The sequence below is a fragment of the Orcinus orca genome, chromosome 8 (assembly GCF_937001465.1).
Source record: "Orcinus orca chromosome 8, mOrcOrc1.1, whole genome shotgun sequence".
Taxonomy (NCBI): Eukaryota; Metazoa; Chordata; class Mammalia; order Artiodactyla; family Delphinidae; genus Orcinus; species Orcinus orca.
Window position 1 is genome coordinate 62697964 of NC_064566.1, and position 19436 is coordinate 62717399.

Below are 19436 nucleotides of genomic sequence, written 5' to 3' on the forward strand. Positions count from 1 at the left end.
TTGTTGTCGACTTGTATGAGCTGTTTGTACATTTTGGAAATTAAGCCCTTGTTGGTTGTGTCGTTTGCAAATATTTTCTCCCATTCCGTAGGTTATCCTTTCCTTTTGTTTATGGTTTCCTTTGCTGTGCAGAAGCTTGTAAGTTTAAGTCCCATTTGTTTATTTTCACTTTGATTTCTATTGCTGTAGGAGACTGACCTAAGGAAACACTGGTATGATTTATGTCAGAGAATGTTTCGCCTACATTCTCTTCTAAGACCTTACTTTCCACGGAAGTTTTTGATGTGGTGGAAATGGTACTGTATGTGCTACAGACTGAATTTTGTCCCCACCCCTCCCCCAAATTCACATGTTGAAGCCCTAACACACAATATGACTGTATCTGGAGATACAGGCTTTAGGAGTTAATTAAAGTTATATGAGGTCATGAAGATGGGCCCTCACCTGATAGGACTGTGGCCTTATAAGAAGAGGCTTTGCCTTGTGAGAACGCTGTGAGAAGGCAGCCATCTGCCAGCCAGGAAGAGGCTCTCACCAGAACCCAACCATGCTGGCATCCTAATGTTGGACTTCCCAGCCTCCAGAACTGTGAGAAATAAAGTTCTGTCGTTTCAGCCACTCAGCCTGTGGTATTTGCTATGGCAGTTCAAGCAGACTAAGAGAGTCTATTACTTCAGAATCCTGCTCCAGATGGTTCTGAAATATATGGTAGACTTCCATCAATTTACTTTTCTCCTATCTCGCATTTATTGTAGCTCTGCAATTACGTATTTTAAAAGCTACATACAGTTATATGAATTTTTGAGAAATATTAATAAAACATTGCTTTCCTTTTTCATTCTTTGACTCTCCTAAATTCTAATAAATGTTTATTGAGACCCTCACAACATGCCAGGTACTTGTTAGATGCTTGAGAATTTAAGGGGAAGAACAGGAAGAAATGAAGTCTCAAAGACGCCTATGTGGCAGGCCCTACCCTAAATAGTGTACATGCTAGTAGAAAACTGATAAAATCATTGATTACTGTACAGGAGGAATGTCCTACCTGTATCTGTCTCCCTGACCAGTCTTTTGTCCCAGCACTTGGTACACAGCCTGGCACATAGTGGGCACTCATGTTGAAGTGTTGAAGGAATCCAAAAGAAGGAGTTACAGCTTGGAGAAGCTTCCAAGAGGAAGGCCCATTGGGTAGGGCTGGAGCTGTTTCAAGTCAGTTTGGGGTTAGCTGTGGGATTTCATATAAATTAGACTTCTAATTCTGTTTGTTGATATCTGAAACTATATTCAGTTTGACAGAATGTGGTAAGTTTTATATCTACAGTAGATCCTGTGAAATGTGCAAAACCCATGTAGATTTGCTCAATATTAAGACATTTATCGTCGGGCTTCCCTGGTGGCGCAGTGGTTGAGAGTCTGCCTGCCAATGCAGGGGACACGGGTTCGAGCCCTGGTCTGGGAAGATCCCACATGCCGCGGAGCAACTGGGCCTGTGAGCCACAACTACTGAGCCTGCGCATCTGGAGCCTGTGCTCCACAACAAGAGAGGCCGCAACAGTGAGAGGCCCGCGCACCGCAATGAAGAGTGGCCCTCGCTCGCCGCAACTAGAGAAAGCCCTTGCACAGAAACGAAGACCCAACACAGCCAAAAATAAAAATAAATAAATAAATAGATAAATTTATTTAAAAAAAAGATATTTATCGTCAAAGATGTTTGCAGATCACTCATTTTGTTCTTGATTAATATAAAAAACTCTGCTGTGGTTATATCCTGGCCAGCAGAGGGCTATATAAATGCAGCCAATACTTCCTACTTCCTTTTACCAATTAAAGAGCTTGCAGAGAATATATCTCCCTGCTGTAGTTGATGTTCCCTCCCCGGCTCAAGCCCCCAGAAGACAAGCCTGCAAGGCTTGCTGCCTGCTCTTTGGGAGGTTTGCCTACCATGCCCCCACTGGGTATATAACTTTACTGAGTGGTTTTTATTTACAGTAGCTCTCATATTTCACATGTCATACAGCATTCAGATAATCAGGAGGGCAATGAAATCTGTCATATAGAGGCCAACTATAGTAAATAAAACCTGATCTATGAAGGCTGGTAACTTGCTGAATAACCTCTCCTATTCTCCTCTGTGTCTGTTCACCATAGGATTATGTAAACTTGGGCCCCCTGGAAGTGAAGCTCATGACTGTGGAGAGCAAGAAAATGCCCATCCATTCCCAAGAGGAGACTCCAGTCAAATTCTATGATGACGTCAGGAGCCCGGAAAGCCACATCACATATAAAATGATGAAGTCTTTTCTCTAAGACTGAAATCTGCAAAGTAAAAACAGCTTCTTATACATTTCCTTTGGGAACTGAGGTATATCAGTCACCCATTTTATTTACTCTTTGGTCCATTTTCAAAGCAGTTATTTCTAAAGGTCATAATTACATTTAAAATCAAAGATCTGAGTATCCAGCTATTCATTTACTTGCATGGTCTGAGTGACAAAAATGAAAGTACACTTTGTATTTCCATATTCAAGTACAGAGGAGCATGACAGTGGGCCAAGATGGTCTCTGAGGTTGCTTACCACTTAAAAATTTACTGATCAATCTAGGATGCCAATATGAAATAGTTCAATTAGGAATTTTCTGAGAAAATTTAGAGGTCTGCATAGCACTGACTACACATCTTTCCCTCTGAGGGTGCTGAATGATAGATAGCCAGTCCACAATTCAAGTCTACTCTTCTTTAACCTAACACTATAATGAAAATCAAACATTTTAGAAACAAATTTGAGGGTGGTAATTTCTTTTACAAAAATATTCCATCAACAGGGAGGTCCATCTCCCATCAGCTATATCAAGTCTAAACTGCTGAGTCTCTATCCAAGGTCATCACTCCTTCCCTCTTATTGGTACCACAAGCCAAGGACACTCTGACTGTGCCTGAATTTGGCATCAGCTTTCCATTTTAAAGCTAGTTCTACTTATAAAGCTTTTTACAAGAAATGCCTTTTTTTTTCTTTCTTTTGAAACACGTTTTAAATATAAGGCCACAGATAGATTGAAAGTAAATACACCATGCAAACATTAACCAGAAGGAAGCTGGTGTGACCAAACTATTCGACAAAGTAGACTTTAAGGTAAGAAGTGTTAAGAAAATGAAGAAATATATGTCACAATAATAAGCAGATTAATTCATCAGGATGATATAACAATTCTAAATAATAATATAATCTCAAAATATATAAAACAAAATTTACCAAACTAAAAAGCAATATGGTAAACCTTATGTATATTTTACCACAATAAAAAAAGAAAAAAGAAAACAGGCAGAAACAAATTCACCATTAGACTTGAAGGTCTTACCACACCTCTCTCAATAACTGATTAAAAAACAAAACAAAACCCCAATCATTAAGGATATAAAAAGTTAAACTGTAGATTACACATACTTTTCAAGTGTACATAAAATATTTACAAAAATAGACTATATCCTGGGCCATAAAGTAAGTGACAACAAATATTCAAAAAGTTGAAATGCATGGAACAGTTCTCTGACCACAGTAGGAAATAACTAAAAACAACAACAAAAACAAAGCTGTAATTTTCAGGTAAGCAAGATACTTCGGAAAAGCCTATGTGTGAAAGGAGAAATCACAAGGAAAAAATACTCTGAATTATAATGAAAAATATGACATCAAAACTTGTGGGGACCAGTTAAAGTGATGTTTAAAGGGAAATTTATAACCTTTCATGTATTAAAAAGAAGAAAGTTTGAAAATTCAATCATCTAAGCTTTCATCTCAGGAATCTAAAAAAAGCAGCAAAAATAAACCCAAAGAAAGTAGAAGAAAGGAAATAAAGAGCAGAAATTAATTAAATAGAAAGTTGACATATAAAAGAGAAAATCAACAAAGTCAAAAGCTGGTTCCTTGAAGGGTTAATTAAAATTGATAACCCATAGTAAGACTAATCAAAAAAGAGAGGAAATAAATGAAAAAGAGACATCACTACAGAATTACAGACATTATTAAAAGGATAAAAGGAAATTAAGCAGAAAAAAACTTTCCCCATAAATTTGACAATTTAGATGAAATGGACACATTTCTTGAAAAATATTTCTACAAAACAGGAGGAAACAAAAATTCTGATTTAGGCCTAGATATGTTTTTAAAAATCCAATCTGCATTTAAAAAATTTAAGAAGCCAGCTGGCTTGCTTCACTGGTGAATTTTTCCAAACATTTCAAAAAGATACAATACCAAATATACACAAACTCTTTCAGAGAACAGAGAAAAAAGAAACACTTCCAAATTATTCTATGAGGTCAATATTATTCTAATACCCAAACCTGGCAACATCATTACAGGAAAAGAAAATTAAAGGCCAGTATTTCTCATGAAGATAGATGCAAAATCATTCACAAAATATTAGCTTATTGAATCTAGCAATATTATAATATATAATATTTCATGAATAAAGAATGCAAGGTTGGTTTAATATTCAGTAATCAGAGTGGAAACATGAATGAGATCAATGGATTATATCAATATCAATACCCTGGTTGTGACATTGTACTATAATTTTGGAAAAAATGCTTATTTTTAGGGAAACTGGATAAAGAGTACATGTGATCTGTCTGTATTATTTTTGTACAACTGCATGTGATTCTAAAGTTATCTCAAAATAAAAAAATCAAGGGTAAAATGAACAGAACATAGGTGGTAACTCATATGATCATCTCACTAGATACAGCATTTGATAAAGTTTAACAGTGTGATAAAAATTCATAATAATATGATAAAGCTCTCAGCAAAGAAGGAATATCTTTTTTTTTTTTTTTAAAAAAAAGAAAGCCCTGTAGCTAAAATTGTATTTAATAGTGAAATATTAAACATTTTCCCATTGAGGTCAGGAACAAGACATATATTCACCATCACACTTCTATTCAACAGTGTTGACTAGAACTGGAGTGTTCTAACCAGGCAAGAAAAAGGAATTAAAAGCATAGAGATTAGAAGAAAGAAGCAAATTGTCTTAGAGATGTCAAGGTTTTGTATGTAGATAATCCAAAGTAATCTACAAACTACTAGAATTTACAAGTGAATTTAGCAAGGTCACAGAGTACAAGGTCAATAAAGATCCAATGTATTTCTTTATACTAGCAACAAACAATTGGGAAAAATAAAATAGAATCAATAACGTCAAATATCAAGGAATTCATGCAATGAAATATAAGCAAAATTTCTATGCTGAAGACTTCAAAACATTGTTGAGAGAAATTAAAGAAAACTTAAATAAATGGAATAAACAGAGAGATACACCATTATCATGAAGTGGAAGATTCAAAAGAGTTAAGATGTCTGTTCTTCCCAACTTGATCTATAGATTCAGTGCAATCCAAATCAAAATGCTAGCATTTTCTTGTAGACGTTAACAAGTTTTTTGTAACATTATTATGGAAATTTATAACCTAGGCAGAAGACTTAGGATAGCCAAAACAATCTTGAAGTAAAACAACAAATTGGAGACCTTAACACTACCAAACTGCAAGACTTAACATAACATTTCAGTAATTAAGACAGTGCACTACAGGCCCAAAAATGAAGAATCAGTCCGGTGGAACAGAATAAAGAGTCCAGAAACAAAGCCACACATTTACAGTCTCTTGACTTCTGCAAAGATGCCCCTATAATTCACTTGGGGGGGGGGGCATGGTCTTTTTAATAATAAATGATGATGAGGCAATTGTGTAGCTGGGAAAAAAATGAACATTGACTCTTACCTCATACCATACACAAAAATCAACTCAAAGTGAATCTGAGACCTAAATATGGAACGTAAAACAATAAAGCGTTTAGTAGAAAATATAAGAATATTTTCATGCTCCCCTGTGCACATCCAATAGATCCTCAAAGCCTATGCCTGAAATTTTAAACTACATCTGGTATGTGGGTAAATGTGGATTTGGTAGTGTTCCACATGGCTCCATCAAGCCTACTGCTCCCTGTATCAACCACCTCCCTGGGAAAAATAAAAGTCATAAAAATAACCAATCATAAAAAGACTGATAAACTGCATTTTATTAAAATTAATATCTCTTTTCATTAAAAGACACCATTAAGAGAGTCAAAAGGCAAACCACATATTGGGAGAATTTATTTACTATACCTATATCTAACCAAAAAATCATATCCAAAATATATAAAGAACTTGTACAAATCAGTAGAAAGAAAGATTTGAGGAGGCACTTCACAGAAGAATATATCCAAATGACTAGGAAGCCTAAAAAGGAGATCAACACTATCAGTGATGAGGGAAAAGCAAATTAAAACCACGATATACTATACACCCACTAGAATGGCTAAAACTTAAAAGTTGAAAATAGTAAATACTGACAAGGATACAGAGTGATTTGAACTCCTCTCATAGTTGTTGATGGGAGTATTAATTGGCACAAACACTCTGGAATATGTTTGGCAGTAATTATTAAAGCTGAACATATATATGTATGTATATATGTATACATGTATACATATATGTGTATATGTATGTCATGCTCCAGCAATTTCACTCTTAATATGGAACAGAAACAAGTGGTTATGTTTACCTGAAGACAGGGATAAGAATGTTCCTAGCAGCTTTACTGAAAATAGGCCAAAACTTGAAACAGTAGTAGACTATCAGCAGTAGAATATGTAAGTAAATTGTGCTATATTCATGCAATGGAATACTATACAGTAATGAAAGAACAAACTATTTCCATATGCAGCAATGTAGATCAATCTTATAGACGTAATACTGAGTGAAGGAAGGCAGACACAAAAGAACACATACGGTATGATTCCATTTACACAATATTCAAAAACAGGACGAGCGTGCTAATCTTGATGATAGAAGTCAGAAGAGTGATTACTTTTGTGGAGGGGAATGGCGAGGATGGTACATGAAAGAGTTTTCTGGTAATTTTGATGAGTGGCAGTTAACATGGACATGTTCACTTCGCAAACATTCATCAAGCAGGACACTTAAGATTGGGTACGTGACTGATATGTTTTATACTTCAGAAAGATTAAAAAAAAAAAGCCCCCCCACACACACCCAGGGAATTCCCTAGCTGTCCAGTGATTAGGAATCCCATGCTTCCACTGCAGGGGGCACGGGTTTGATCCCTGGTTGGGGAAATAAGATCCTGCAAGACGCGTGGCACAGCCAAAAAAAAAAGTCCCCCCAAATAACCATATTCCAATCCACTCCATGAAGTGACAGTGTGAATGGCAGCAAGAGTGTTTCCTGACAGGAAGGCAGAATACTTTGTTAGGACAATCTTTCAAAGGTCAACAGAAACAGAAACGTCCTTGGAAAAGTTAGTAACAATATGGAGTGAACTGGCCAATTTTCTTTTCAAGAAAGAAAGGTAAACTTTTTATAGATAAGATCTTTACTTTTCTTGGGTAGGAAAAAAAAAAAAAACTTACTGACCTTCCACTGGGACAAACCAAAGAGCTCCCAGTAACCAACAAATATAGCCTATGTGACAGCTCATTGGTTTCAGTAGGTCAGCAGAAACTGACTTTCACATTTGGAAAGTTCAGACCATGAGATTATTAAAACAAGCCAGGCATAACATGGTAGGATTCCAGCATTTATTTATTAGGTGTGGCAGTTTCTCCTTCACAATGTGAAATTGAATCAGAAGAAAATATCAAATGACTAAAAGTCCTGTTTGCTGCCAAGATGTCAGAGTGGAAAAGGCATCCTTTGGAAAAAGGGAAGAATTTTCTTTTCTTCTGTTAATATTATTCCTTGCGTTTAGAATTTGCAGATAGCAGTATCTCTAAAACAAATCTTCGGGATTTTCCTAACAACCTAGATTCTTAATAGCTTAGGGTGGTAGCCCTGTTAGGTGACTACATTACAAGGAAATCTCAATAAAGTTGTACCACTGTGAACTTCCCATCAGTGTCACCTATCCAACAAAGCACTTATCAAATGAATCTTTGCACCCAGCCACTGTGTGTAGGACATGAGGGAGGCAACATGAAACTGCCCCTTTCCTCAAGATATTCATGGTCCAGCAAAAGTGCCTGATGGGTCAAGGAGCCTCTCAGCCTTGGTGTAACCTGCTTTCACTCTTAAACACTAACAGCAGAGAAGGAAGAAAGGAAAGTGGGAGATGGCAGAACAGGATATTCTAGGTGGTGCGGTGGTTGTGTTTAACTCAGAATACTTTATTTTTCACACCTTTAGCGATAGGTTTGGAAAAGAAATTTAAGATGAGTTTTGGAGAATTTTATGTTGGTTTCAGTTCTCAGAAAAACCAAGCATGTGAGTTCTATATGTTGTCATTCAAGACTGGGGAAGACGGGACAGGGTGTTGGCAGCCTTAGCATCAGGCTGGGAATGTGCTTACTGTGGCCCAGGAACAAGATAGGTTTGAAGAAATTAAGGTGTAAAGAGACTGGGTGGCGTGTGGGGAAACACTCTGGGATCAGGCTGGCTGCCTTGAATCTCGGGCAGTCACTTCACCTCTTTCAAGCCTATTCTCCTCAGTATTACATGGACCCAATTCCTGTATTGAAGGATTGTTTCAAGGATGACAGAGACTGCATGTAACCTGCACACAGTAGATATGCAATACATGGCAGTTGAAATGATAACTGAATTTAACAGCAATCTCTGGGAGAAAGGCCTAAGACTTCTGCTTGTCTTTACAGTACATTCACTCAAAGGTGCACAGAGTGTGCCCGTGTCTGATCCATCACATGCTGTGAGGCGCCGAAAAAGCTCTGATGGCAGCTGGGCCCTGCGTGCTTGTATCAAGGGGCTCACTGAACCAAACTGGTTGTTACTGAACCAAATTTGGGTCCACTCACCTGTGTGCAGTAAAGGCAATCTACTGACACTAGGTTGTGGTGAAGAGAAGTGCAGCATTTATTGCAGGGCCAAGCAAGGAGTATGGGCAGTTAATGCTCTAAAGACCCAAATTCCCTGATCGCTTTCAGGGAAAGGTTTTCAAAGAGAGGGTGAGGGAGAGGGTTGCAGGTGTGGACAGGTGATCAGCTGTGGACATTCTTCTGATTGGTTGGTGGTGAGGTAAGTGGAAGTCAACGTCATCAACCTTCTGGTTCCCACCAGTCTGGGGTCTATGTGCTTGGGGTCAAAATGCAGTTAACTTCCTCCACCTGGTGGGGGTTTCAGTATCTGCAGAACAGCTCAAGGACATGGCTCAGAATATTATCCACAGCCCTGGAAGAGGAACTAAAGGTCCTGGACTGTTTAATGGCTAAACTGTTATTATTTTGTCTTGCTTGTTTTCCTTTCTGCATTTTCTCACTTCTCTGATTAAATTTGCTCTGATTAAATTTCCTAGGGACTCTGGGAGGGCCTAGGAGGCTAAAGTTTTTCTACAAACAAGATGCAGGCGGAGAACATAGCAAGAGTCTGTCCTGGGAAGGCACCATAGAATCCTGATCAATTACAATCTCCCCTTTTCTTTGATACTCCTCAATCTTGAGGGAGAACAACTGGAGAACAAGGAATAGAGTTTTGGATAGAGAGGTTAGTCAGAAACTCAGCAGAGGAACTCACTTCTAGGGGGGAATTTGTTTCAGGGTGGCTGGAAAGAGGGCTCAGCCACCCACTCGTGTGAGGACTCTAAGAAGCCCTGCCCTGGATCTGCAGATCTACAGCAGTAGGGACAAGTAGTAAACCCAGTTCCAAAATTCTTACGAGTGCAGTGGAGGAAGGGCACTCCGCACTGTGGGTCAGTGGTAACAATTTTGTTTCTTTCTGAATCCTAGAGTCAGACACTGGAGTGATTCAGGGTCAGGGAGACCAAGGGGATTTTTGTGGCAATAAAGGGCTGTTTGTTAAAGGCCTGCTTGATCCTTGCTTGTTTTACTAGATCTCAACACAACAGTTCTCTGTATTTTTCTTGGAATAAAACTGGCTTTTGCACTCGACACAAGGAACTGTGCCCTCAAGCAGCGGAGGCTTTCTAAATATTAGTGACTTTAACTTGATTAAGTATTTCCATTTCCTGCTCCTGTGACTTTGTGAGGCTCAAGTTCCCAGAAAGGCTGCTTTTTTGACCATGACTCTTTAGATTGGTTATGTTTTAGGTCATTCTGTTCTTATGATCTACGTAAGTGCTAAAAAACATCCAAGATACTTTTAAAAGATTCTTCACATGGAAATGTTTCCAGACTTCCAGCCAGCAAAAGTTTGAAAGGACTGCAGATGCAGATATACTCAAAGATTCTTAGTAAAAGGTTTTGTCAGCATTTCCTTCCTCAAATCCTTTGCTCAACTCACTGACCTCTCGCCTTCTTGGGTTAGGGCCATCTTTTTGTATAGTCTCAGCTATAAAAATATGCTAGGCCTTGCAACATTTCCCTCCTCCTAAGAGGAATGAAAATTAACTCTGTTGGATTCCCCTCTGCCTGACTAACAGAGGCCAGCGAAGCGTTTTTATCTTTAAGGCCCTCAGACACCAAATCAGAGGGATGGTGGGCTCTGGCCTCACTTGAGGTTCTGGTGCAAGTGTGCAATTAACTTCAGATCTTTGATGTTCTTTGACTGCTACATTTCATTTTGCATGGGTCATTTTCTCCTAGCCACTTAAAAAGTGTCCTCTGTGGCTTTTGCGCTATTTATGTAAAAATGTCAACTTGGGATATAGCAGGGCCTAAAATCTATTCAGAAGGTACACATTTCCAACGTGCTTGAAACATTTGCCGAACACTAAGAGTTTGGATTTGCTTATTTTTCCTTTTATAAGCTTTTAACTTTTTTTGCATTTAACTCCTTTGAAATATTTAAATTCTACAACTATAAACTATAATTCTTTTTTAGGATATCTCAGATCTCAAGTTACAATATGTGACATGGTAGGGTTTTGAGGTCATTGAGCAGAAAAGGTTCAAGAAATTAGCAATTCTTTTAATAAAAAATGTACGACTACGATAGCAGCTGCTAGTTTTCCTTCAAATCTATTCTCCCCGTTTCAATAATAATACATTCATTTAGTTGTTGAGAATACGGTCACCCCAATTAAAGTCTCTGTTTCCCAGCTTCCCTTGCAGTCACGTGATAAAGTTCTGGCCAATGGAAGGTGAATAAATGTTGTGCACAATTTCTGGGTCATCCCTTTCCCTCCCCTTCTCCCCCCTTCTTTCATCCTGCTGCTTGGAATGTAGTTCTGCTGCTCAGCCACAGTGGACTGTGTGATGAGAGGAACACCTTAAGGCCCGTGGAACAGCAAGACACCCAACACCTAAAAGTGGACACCTAACAACCTTGCAAAGCTGCCATGTCCACTCAGACTTTCACGAGAGAAAATAAACTTCTGTCTTGTTTGAATCATTGTTGGTGTGAACTGTTACACACAGCCAAACCTAATCCTAAAACAGAGACTGACATGAATATTAATCTCACTGAAGTCAATGTTTTCAATAGTAAAATGTAGTCTCCAGGACACTAAATAAGTCTTTGCGGTATCTATTCTCTTATAAATTTTAAAAAGGGCTCAAACTACTTTAGAAAGTATTCTGCTTTATCTGAGGGCACCTAAAACTGCCGACCTAAGTATACTTAGATTTGTCGGGCTTGCTGTTTTCAAAACAGTGTTCTGTCACACCAAACTGAAGTATTGCTGAAGCTGCCTCAGCACCCAGGACTCCTGCTTGAGGTCATGTGGAGTCAGGGGCTTGCGGTTCTGCTTTGGAAGCAGCTCATGGAACCTCCACCAGCACTGCGCTGACATCAACTATGCAAACAGAACAGCTTGGATAAATCCAAAGCCTGATATTTTCAAAGGTTCTTTAGTAAGACTAATAATGGCAAACACTTAAATGCACTTATTAAACGCACTTTACTTACATTAACCTAGTTGATCCTTCTTATAATCCTATGAAGGTAGGGTCTCTAATCATTCTCATTTCACAGATACAGAAACAGGCAGAGGGAAATTTAGTAACTTTCCCAAAGTCTCCCAGCTAGTAAGAGACAGTCAGGATTTGAACACAGGTATTTTGTCTCCAGAATCTAGGCTCTTAACCACAAGCTATTCTGCATTCCAGTAAGAATAGTAAGTATGTATTGAACTTCTATCATGTGCCAGGCTGTTTTAAAATGCTTCCATTTATTAATTCATTGACTACATTGGCCCTATGAGGTAGGCACTATTATACCATTTTATAGATGAAACTGAGGCACAGGGAGAGTATGTAACTTGCCCAAACTAGGGTTCAAACTCATAGCAAGGCTGCAGAGTCCACAGTGTTACAGCTATGCTGCATTTTCTCATCAAGAAGCAGGTGCTTTCCTCAATCATGGAAATGCTTTCAGAAGGGAAAGAAAATGCTCTTCAAAAAAAGAGCATTTTCTACACATTGTCCTCCGTATACACCTGTATTCCAGGCTCTCCATTTGACTTTCTTCCACCTCCCAGCCCATCTCACCTCCACTCCGGACCACTCAGCTTTCCCCTTCCTCCCACTGATTTTTCAGCCTATCTCCTCTCTCTTTTTTTAAACTTCCTTAACTCCTTCTACTCTAAGTAATTAATGCTGTTAGTACATTCTTTTTTTCGGCTCTATTAAGATATAATTGACAAATAAAAATTTCAGGTATTTACAGCGTATAATGTGATGATTTGATACACGTATCCATTGTGAAAGTATTCCCTGCCATAAAGTTAACACATCCATCACCTCACATTCTTACCTTTGGTGGGGGGCAGGGTGAGAACATTTAAATTCTACTCTCTTAGTAAATTTCAATTACACAGTATAGTGTTATCAACTATAGTTACCATGCTATTCATTAGATCCTCAGACCTTATTCTTTTTCACTTTGTATCCTTTTACTAACCTCTCCCTATTTCCCCCACCCTCCAGCCCCTGGAAACCAATTTTCTACTTTGTTTCTATTTATTATTATTTTTTAAATTCCACATATAAGTGATAGCATCCAGTAATTGTTTTGCTTTTTCTGGCTTATTTCACTTAGCATAATGCCTCACAGTTTCATCTATTTTGTCATAAATGACAGGATTTCCTTCTTTTTAAGGATGGAATATTTCATCATGTGTGTATATTTATCACAATTTTTTTTATCAGTTCATCTGTTAACAGACAGGTCGTTTCCATACCTTGGCTGTAGTGAATAATGCTGCAGTGAACATGAGAGTACAGTTGTCTATTTGAGATAACGGTGCTGTTTCCTTTGGATGTACACCTAGAAGTAGGATTGCTGGATCATGTTCTATTTTTAACTTCTTGAGGAACTTCCATACTGTTTTCCATAGTGGCTGTACTAGCTTACATTCCAATCAACAGTGCACTAGGGTTTCTTCTCTCCAAACCCACACCAGTATTTGTCATCTCTTGTCTTGTTGATAATAGCCATCCTAATAGCCTCACAAGTGTGAGGTGATATCTCACTGTGGTTTTGAATTTCATTTCCCTGATGATTAGTGATGCTGAGTACATTTTCATGTACCTGTTGGCCATCTGTATTTCTTCTTTGGAAAAATAATTATTCAGGTCTTCTGCCCATTTTTAAACTTTTTTTTTGATGTTGAGTTTATGAATTCTTTATATATTTTGGATATTAACCCTTATTAGATGTATCATTTGCAAATATGTTCTCTTGTTCATTAAGTTGCCTTTTCTTTTTGTTTTGTTTAGTTTCTTTTGCTGCACAAAAGCTTTTTAGTTGATGTAATCCCACTTTTTTATTTTTGCTTTTGTTACCTTTGCTTTTGGTGTCAAATCCAAAAAATAATTGCCAAGACCAATGATGAGGAGCTTACCCCCTATGTTTTCTTCTAGAGGTTTTCCAGATGCAGGTCTTACATTTAAGCCTTTAATTGAGTTGATTTTTGTATATGGTGTAAGATAGGGGTCCACTTTTATTCTTTTGCATGTGGCAATCCAGTTTTCCTCACATCAAGTATTGAAGAGACTATCCTTTCCCCATTGTATATTTTCCGCTTCTATATTGAAAATTGACCATATATGCTGGGGTTTGTTTCTGGGCTCTATATTCTGTTCCACTGATCTATGTGTCTGTTTTTATGCTAATACCATACTGTTTTGATGACTATAGCTTTGTAATGTAGTTTGAAATCAGGAAGCATGATACCTCCAGCTTTGTTGCTCTTTCTCAAGATTGCTTTGACTATTCAGCATCTTTTGTGATTCCATACAAATTTTAGGACTGTTTTCTCTATTTCTGTGAAAAATGCTATTGGATAGGGCTAGCTAGCATGGAATCTGTAGAGTGCTTTGGGTAGGGTGGACATTTTAACAATATTAATTCTTCTAATGCATGAGCACAGAACAGCTTTCCATTTATGTCTTCAATTTTTTTCTTCAGTGTCTTACAGTTTTCAGTGTATAGACCTTTGACCTCCTTGGTTAAATATATTCCTAAGTACAGTTGACCACTGGAAAACATTTATATGTATATTTTTTTCAGTCAATGTATACTACAGTACTACATGATCCACAGTTGTTTAAATTTGATTAGCTAATATTCCATTGAAGTTTTACATCTATGTTCATCAGGCATATTCGCTTCTACTTTTCTTGTAGTGACCTTGCCCAGTTTTATTATCAGGATAAAGAGTTTGGAAGTATTCTTTTTTGTTTTGGAAGAGTCTGAGAAGTGTTGGTATTAATTCGTTATCTGTTTGATAGAATGCACCAGTGAAGCCATCTCATAAATTGCCAGTGCTGTGGATCTCATAAATGCAAGCCTTGTTGGTGTTTTGGGAGCCCATCCCTTGTGTGGGAGTCTTAAAAGTTGAGGTGCTAAATGTGGGATCCAAACCCTTCACTCCTCAGGGAAAAGCTGGAACTAGACGTTCCCTCCCAATTGTTTGGTGCTGTGCTGGCGTGGAGTTTATGGTGAAAGTGTGTCTCAGCCTTACCTATGTGTTTTGATGTGGGTATTTCTGTTCTCATTCACTTGATGTGTAAGGGTTGCTCAGCTATGACTACATTTCCTATAGAGGTAATTGCTCCACGTGTAGCTGTACATTCAGTGTGCCTGTGGGACAAGGGGAGTTCAGAAGTCTCCTGTCACCTTGGTCAACCTTCAGTAAATGCTCCTTCTACTGTTTGTGTCTTACCTTTGGTCAGCTCTTCCAGCTAATCCTCACAGGGCCTAAGTTTTGCTCATACTTAAGGACTATTACCATTGTCTCCTGACTGATTTGCCATTTCCTTCTTTTGTCTCTCAGTACAGCAGCCACAGTGACCTTTTTGCCAACAAAAGTTCTTAAAGAATCCTCTGCTCAACATGTGCAGTGGCATCCCAGCTCAGAATGAAATCCAAACCTCAGCATGACCTAGAAAGCCCTGCCCACTGCCACCTCTCTGACCTCTGCTCCCACCAAGCTCCCTCTCACCCACTCTGCTCAAGCCTTCCTGGTATCCTTGATGCTGCTCAGAGAAGCCAAGCATAGTCTCCTTTAGGATCTTCGGTCTTTCCTCTGCCTGTGTATGTGGGGAGGGCAGCCAGTCACCACATCTTACCCTCTTGCTTCCTCACTTCATTTGTCTTTGCTCAAAGGCCATCTCATCAGAGGTCTTCCTTGATAACTTATAGAAAGTAGCACCGTACTCTGATCATATCAGTCTATCCCTTCACCCTTTTTTTCAGAGTACTCATCATGTCATGAAATATTTGTCCACTGACTATTCTCACAAGAACATACACTCCATAAAAGCAAAACTTTTTTCTGTAGAAACACGTTTATTCAAATGATGGGCAGGAAGCAGTGGCAGCAGGGGGTGAGGGTGGCCAGGTGGAGGCTGTGCAGATTAGCACTGCTCCCCTGCATCCCTTGTGACCCTGGCTTTGATAGCCACCCAAGCTATTGGCATCAGGGTCAGAAATACTTTCCCTCCTCTCCCAAACTGAACAAATAGCATCCCTCTCCCGAGAGCCGGGAGGAGACTCATGTGCTGAGCTTGGTGCCCTGCCACAGTCCACAAAACCTTTGTTTATTGTTTCTCACACCTAAAACTACTGGCTCATAGAAGGCTCTCAAAGTGTCAAGTGGATGAACAAAGTAAATTTACTTTCATCTTAAAGAAAACTCTTCCTTGGCCTGTATGCCCTCTGCTTATTGTCCTTTACCTTTTTTAGTTCATAACCAAGCTTCTCGATACCTCTATATTCTTCCCACCTCCTCGATTCCATGTAATCTGTCTTCGGTCCCTGCAATGCCTCGGTATAGCGAGGGGTAGGGTTTAAATTCCTACCTGCTCAGTCCAATGGGCAAGTTTGAGGCTTTATTTCACTTGAGTTGACTATTCCTGACTTCAACTATGTCTTTGACATCTCTTTATTGGTTATTCTCTAGTTGACTGTTCTTTCCTGGTCTCCATTAATTCTTTACTACCCTTTAATGGAAATATTCTCTGGGACTCATCACTGAACTTATCCTTAGCCCGCACAGTTGTTCCTTTGGTAATCTTGATCACTGTGCTGTATTCTTCCACGTATTTCCCATACTTTGGGTTAATTTCTTTAGACTTCCAGAAGTGGGATAACAGGGCAAAGGATACAAATATTTTTATGGCTTTCTGAAAGGACTAATTTACAGTGCCCCTAAAAATGATGAGTTGCTAGTTTTCCCTCCCAGGAGTGACAGGATTTGTACAGTGAAAATAGGTTAAACGTATAGATGCAAAGGGGCAGAAAACTCGAGTTCTATTCAGTGAAGAGAAAATGCCTGAGCAGAAGTACCTAGAATGGAGGTATGAGAAAGGTTGAAATTGTTGTAGACCTTGAATACTTGATGAGCATTGAGCCATACAAGCACACTGAAGGATTCCAGCAGTTAAAGTGCAGGATTGAAAGGGAGGGGCTGGAGCCAACCAGACAGATGAATCCAGCATGTGATGGATAATCCCCACCCTTCTCTGGAAGCTACAAATTGAGGAGAAAATTGTCAAGTGGCGAAACTTCGTGAAAATGTATGGTAAGGCGGCAATTGAGAAACTACGCCTGAGAAGCTGCTTGTTAATTGTGAAACTAAAAATGCCTGTGGGTCCTTTAGTTTCCCATAACACAGGACAAGTTTCCTGGGCAGTTCCACTTACCTTCTAAATTTCATATGAAAGTAGAACTCCTGCCGATGAGTGGGAGCCCCTCTTCTCTACTGGGTAGCCGGCAGGGAATCTTGTTCTCCTAAGCACTTCAGACCAGTATTCCTCCTGTCTTCAGTGGAGACTCCTTCCCTCCACCTCATTGTCAGCAGACCAACCCTTCCCTGAGGGTTGAAAACATATCTTACCTTTGGTTGGCTTGGCAACTGGCAGAGCTTGGGGGTAGTGTACACTGGCTTCTAATCTGGAATGATAACAGTAAAGATCTGAGTCTCTAATTGTCTACTATCTGCTGATGTAAACTAATCCATGACACGCTGCTTTGTGTTGCAGGGATGGGGGGGCGTGGCTTCAGGGAGGAATGCATTCCATTAACCTGATCTCTTAGTCTCTGATATGAACAATTCCTATTTTCAAACTTATGTGCTATACAGCAGTTGAAGTCCCCTAGCTAAAACCCCACACCCAGGTTATTCATCTGGGTACATTTTCTAAAAGTATAATTGCTGGGTGAAGGGTAAGAACTCTCAAGTCTTCTGACAACATATCACCAAAAAAAAAAAACAAAAACAAAAAAGGTGTACTGGTTTATACTCACTTCAGCTTTAGATTAGCAATCAAACTCTGTGTACTCTTGCCCATGCTGTTATACAGATGCCGTTTGACAAGCAAAATGGCATCCTCCGTAACAGTATACAGCACAGTGGTTATGGCAGACCTGGAGCCAGACCATAAGGGCTCAGGATTGCAGCTCAACCACTTAGTTGTTAAGGATCACACAGTAAGTGACTTACCCCAGCGGCTAGGCCTGTACCCTTATCTATAAAATAGGTATAACAAAGGTGCCTCCTTCACAGACTTGATTAAATGAACAATCTGTCCAAAAACACTCAGAACAGCCTTACACTTGGAAAGCACTGTTGTTTTCATTTGAATTTTTCAGTTACTACTAAACTCTTTTCATTGGTCATTAGTATTTCATCTTTGGTGAACTGTTTTTTTAAATCATATCCTTCCCCTTTTTCTATTTGACTGAGATAGTCACCTGTATTTTCCTTCATCTTTATAGTTCCTTACATTTATACTTAACTCACTTGGAATTTATGTTGGTATTTGTTGGAGGGAATTCCATCCCCCTTCCCCAAATAGATATATGATGCTAGTAAAACTGGCTTATATAAATACTCTTTTGAAATGCCATCTCAATCACAGAAACACCTCAGTTATTAGGTTCATTATTTGTATGAGAAAAACACTTGTTTCTCCTTTACTCACACTTACAATATACACCAGATGTGTGGGTTTTCCACACAAATTTTAGCACAAACCCCATAGGTTACGGGCTCAGTCCCACGAGATTGCCTCCCCCCACAAGACTTCAGAGGCCAATTACAAGTCCAGGTTGTCACCTGTACTCCTGACTGATCAGCTATAAATCAGGGCTCCTGTGACTGACCCCCTTCTTGGTTTTGATAATTTGCTAGAATGGCTCACAGAACCCAGGAAAACACTTACACTTTACCAGTTTACTGTATAATAAAGGATATGATAAAGGATACAGATGGACAGCCAGATGAAGAGACACATAGGGCAAAGTCTGGAAGAGTCTCAAATGCAGGAGCTTCTGTCCCCATGCAGTTGGGGTGCACCACCCTCCTGGCACATGGGTATGTTCACAACCTGGAAGCTCTCTAAACTCCTTAATATTAGCATTTTTATGGAGGCTTCATTCACAAGGGCACAACTGATCATTAACTCAGTCTCTAGCCCCCTCCCCCTTCCTGGAGGATGAGGCTGCAGCTGAAAGTTCCAAGCTTCTAATCATCTCTTGGTCTTTCTGACTGGCCCCCATCCTGAAGCTATCCAGGAACCTATCAAGAGTCGCCCCATTAGAACAAAAAACACTCCTATCACCCAGGAAATTCCAAGGGATTTATAAGCTTTGCGTCAGGAACTAGGGTCAAAGACCAACTATTAGAACAAAAGATGCTCTTAGCGCTCGCCTATCACTTAGGAAATAATAGGGGTTTTAGGAGCTCTGTGCCAGGAACCAGGGACAGAGACTATAATAATGTATTTTCTATCATTTCACATGATGCTATTTCGTTCGTCTTCCTTTTACGTCAATATGACACCAGTTTATCGTACCTTTATCGGACGAAGCAAATTGTCATTCCTTGATTTGTACTTTGGACCCGTAGTGATGCAAATTCTGTCCACCATGAATTCCAAATTCTACATTTCAATATAGTTGTCAAAAGGTCAGCTCCTAGCAATAGCTGTTACGAGCAGCAAACACTGGCGTGGCCATTCCTG

At 39.1% G+C, this 19436-nt stretch overlaps 1 protein-coding gene across 4 annotated transcripts in view; it reads left to right on the forward strand.

Moving 5' to 3' along the window:
• Positions 1–6572, forward strand: part of CCDC83 (coiled-coil domain containing 83) — a 48538-nt gene extending 41966 nt beyond the window's left edge. For all 4 annotated transcript variants that reach the window (XM_049713458.1, XM_033431881.2, XM_049713457.1 and 1 more), the window contains exon 12: positions 2149–6572. In XM_049713458.1, the coding sequence (XP_049569415.1) occupies positions 2149–2307 (159 nt within the window). In that variant the 3' untranslated portion in view covers positions 2308–6572. The remainder of the gene's footprint in view (positions 1–2148) is intronic.
• Positions 6573–19436: the final 12864 nt, after the last annotated feature.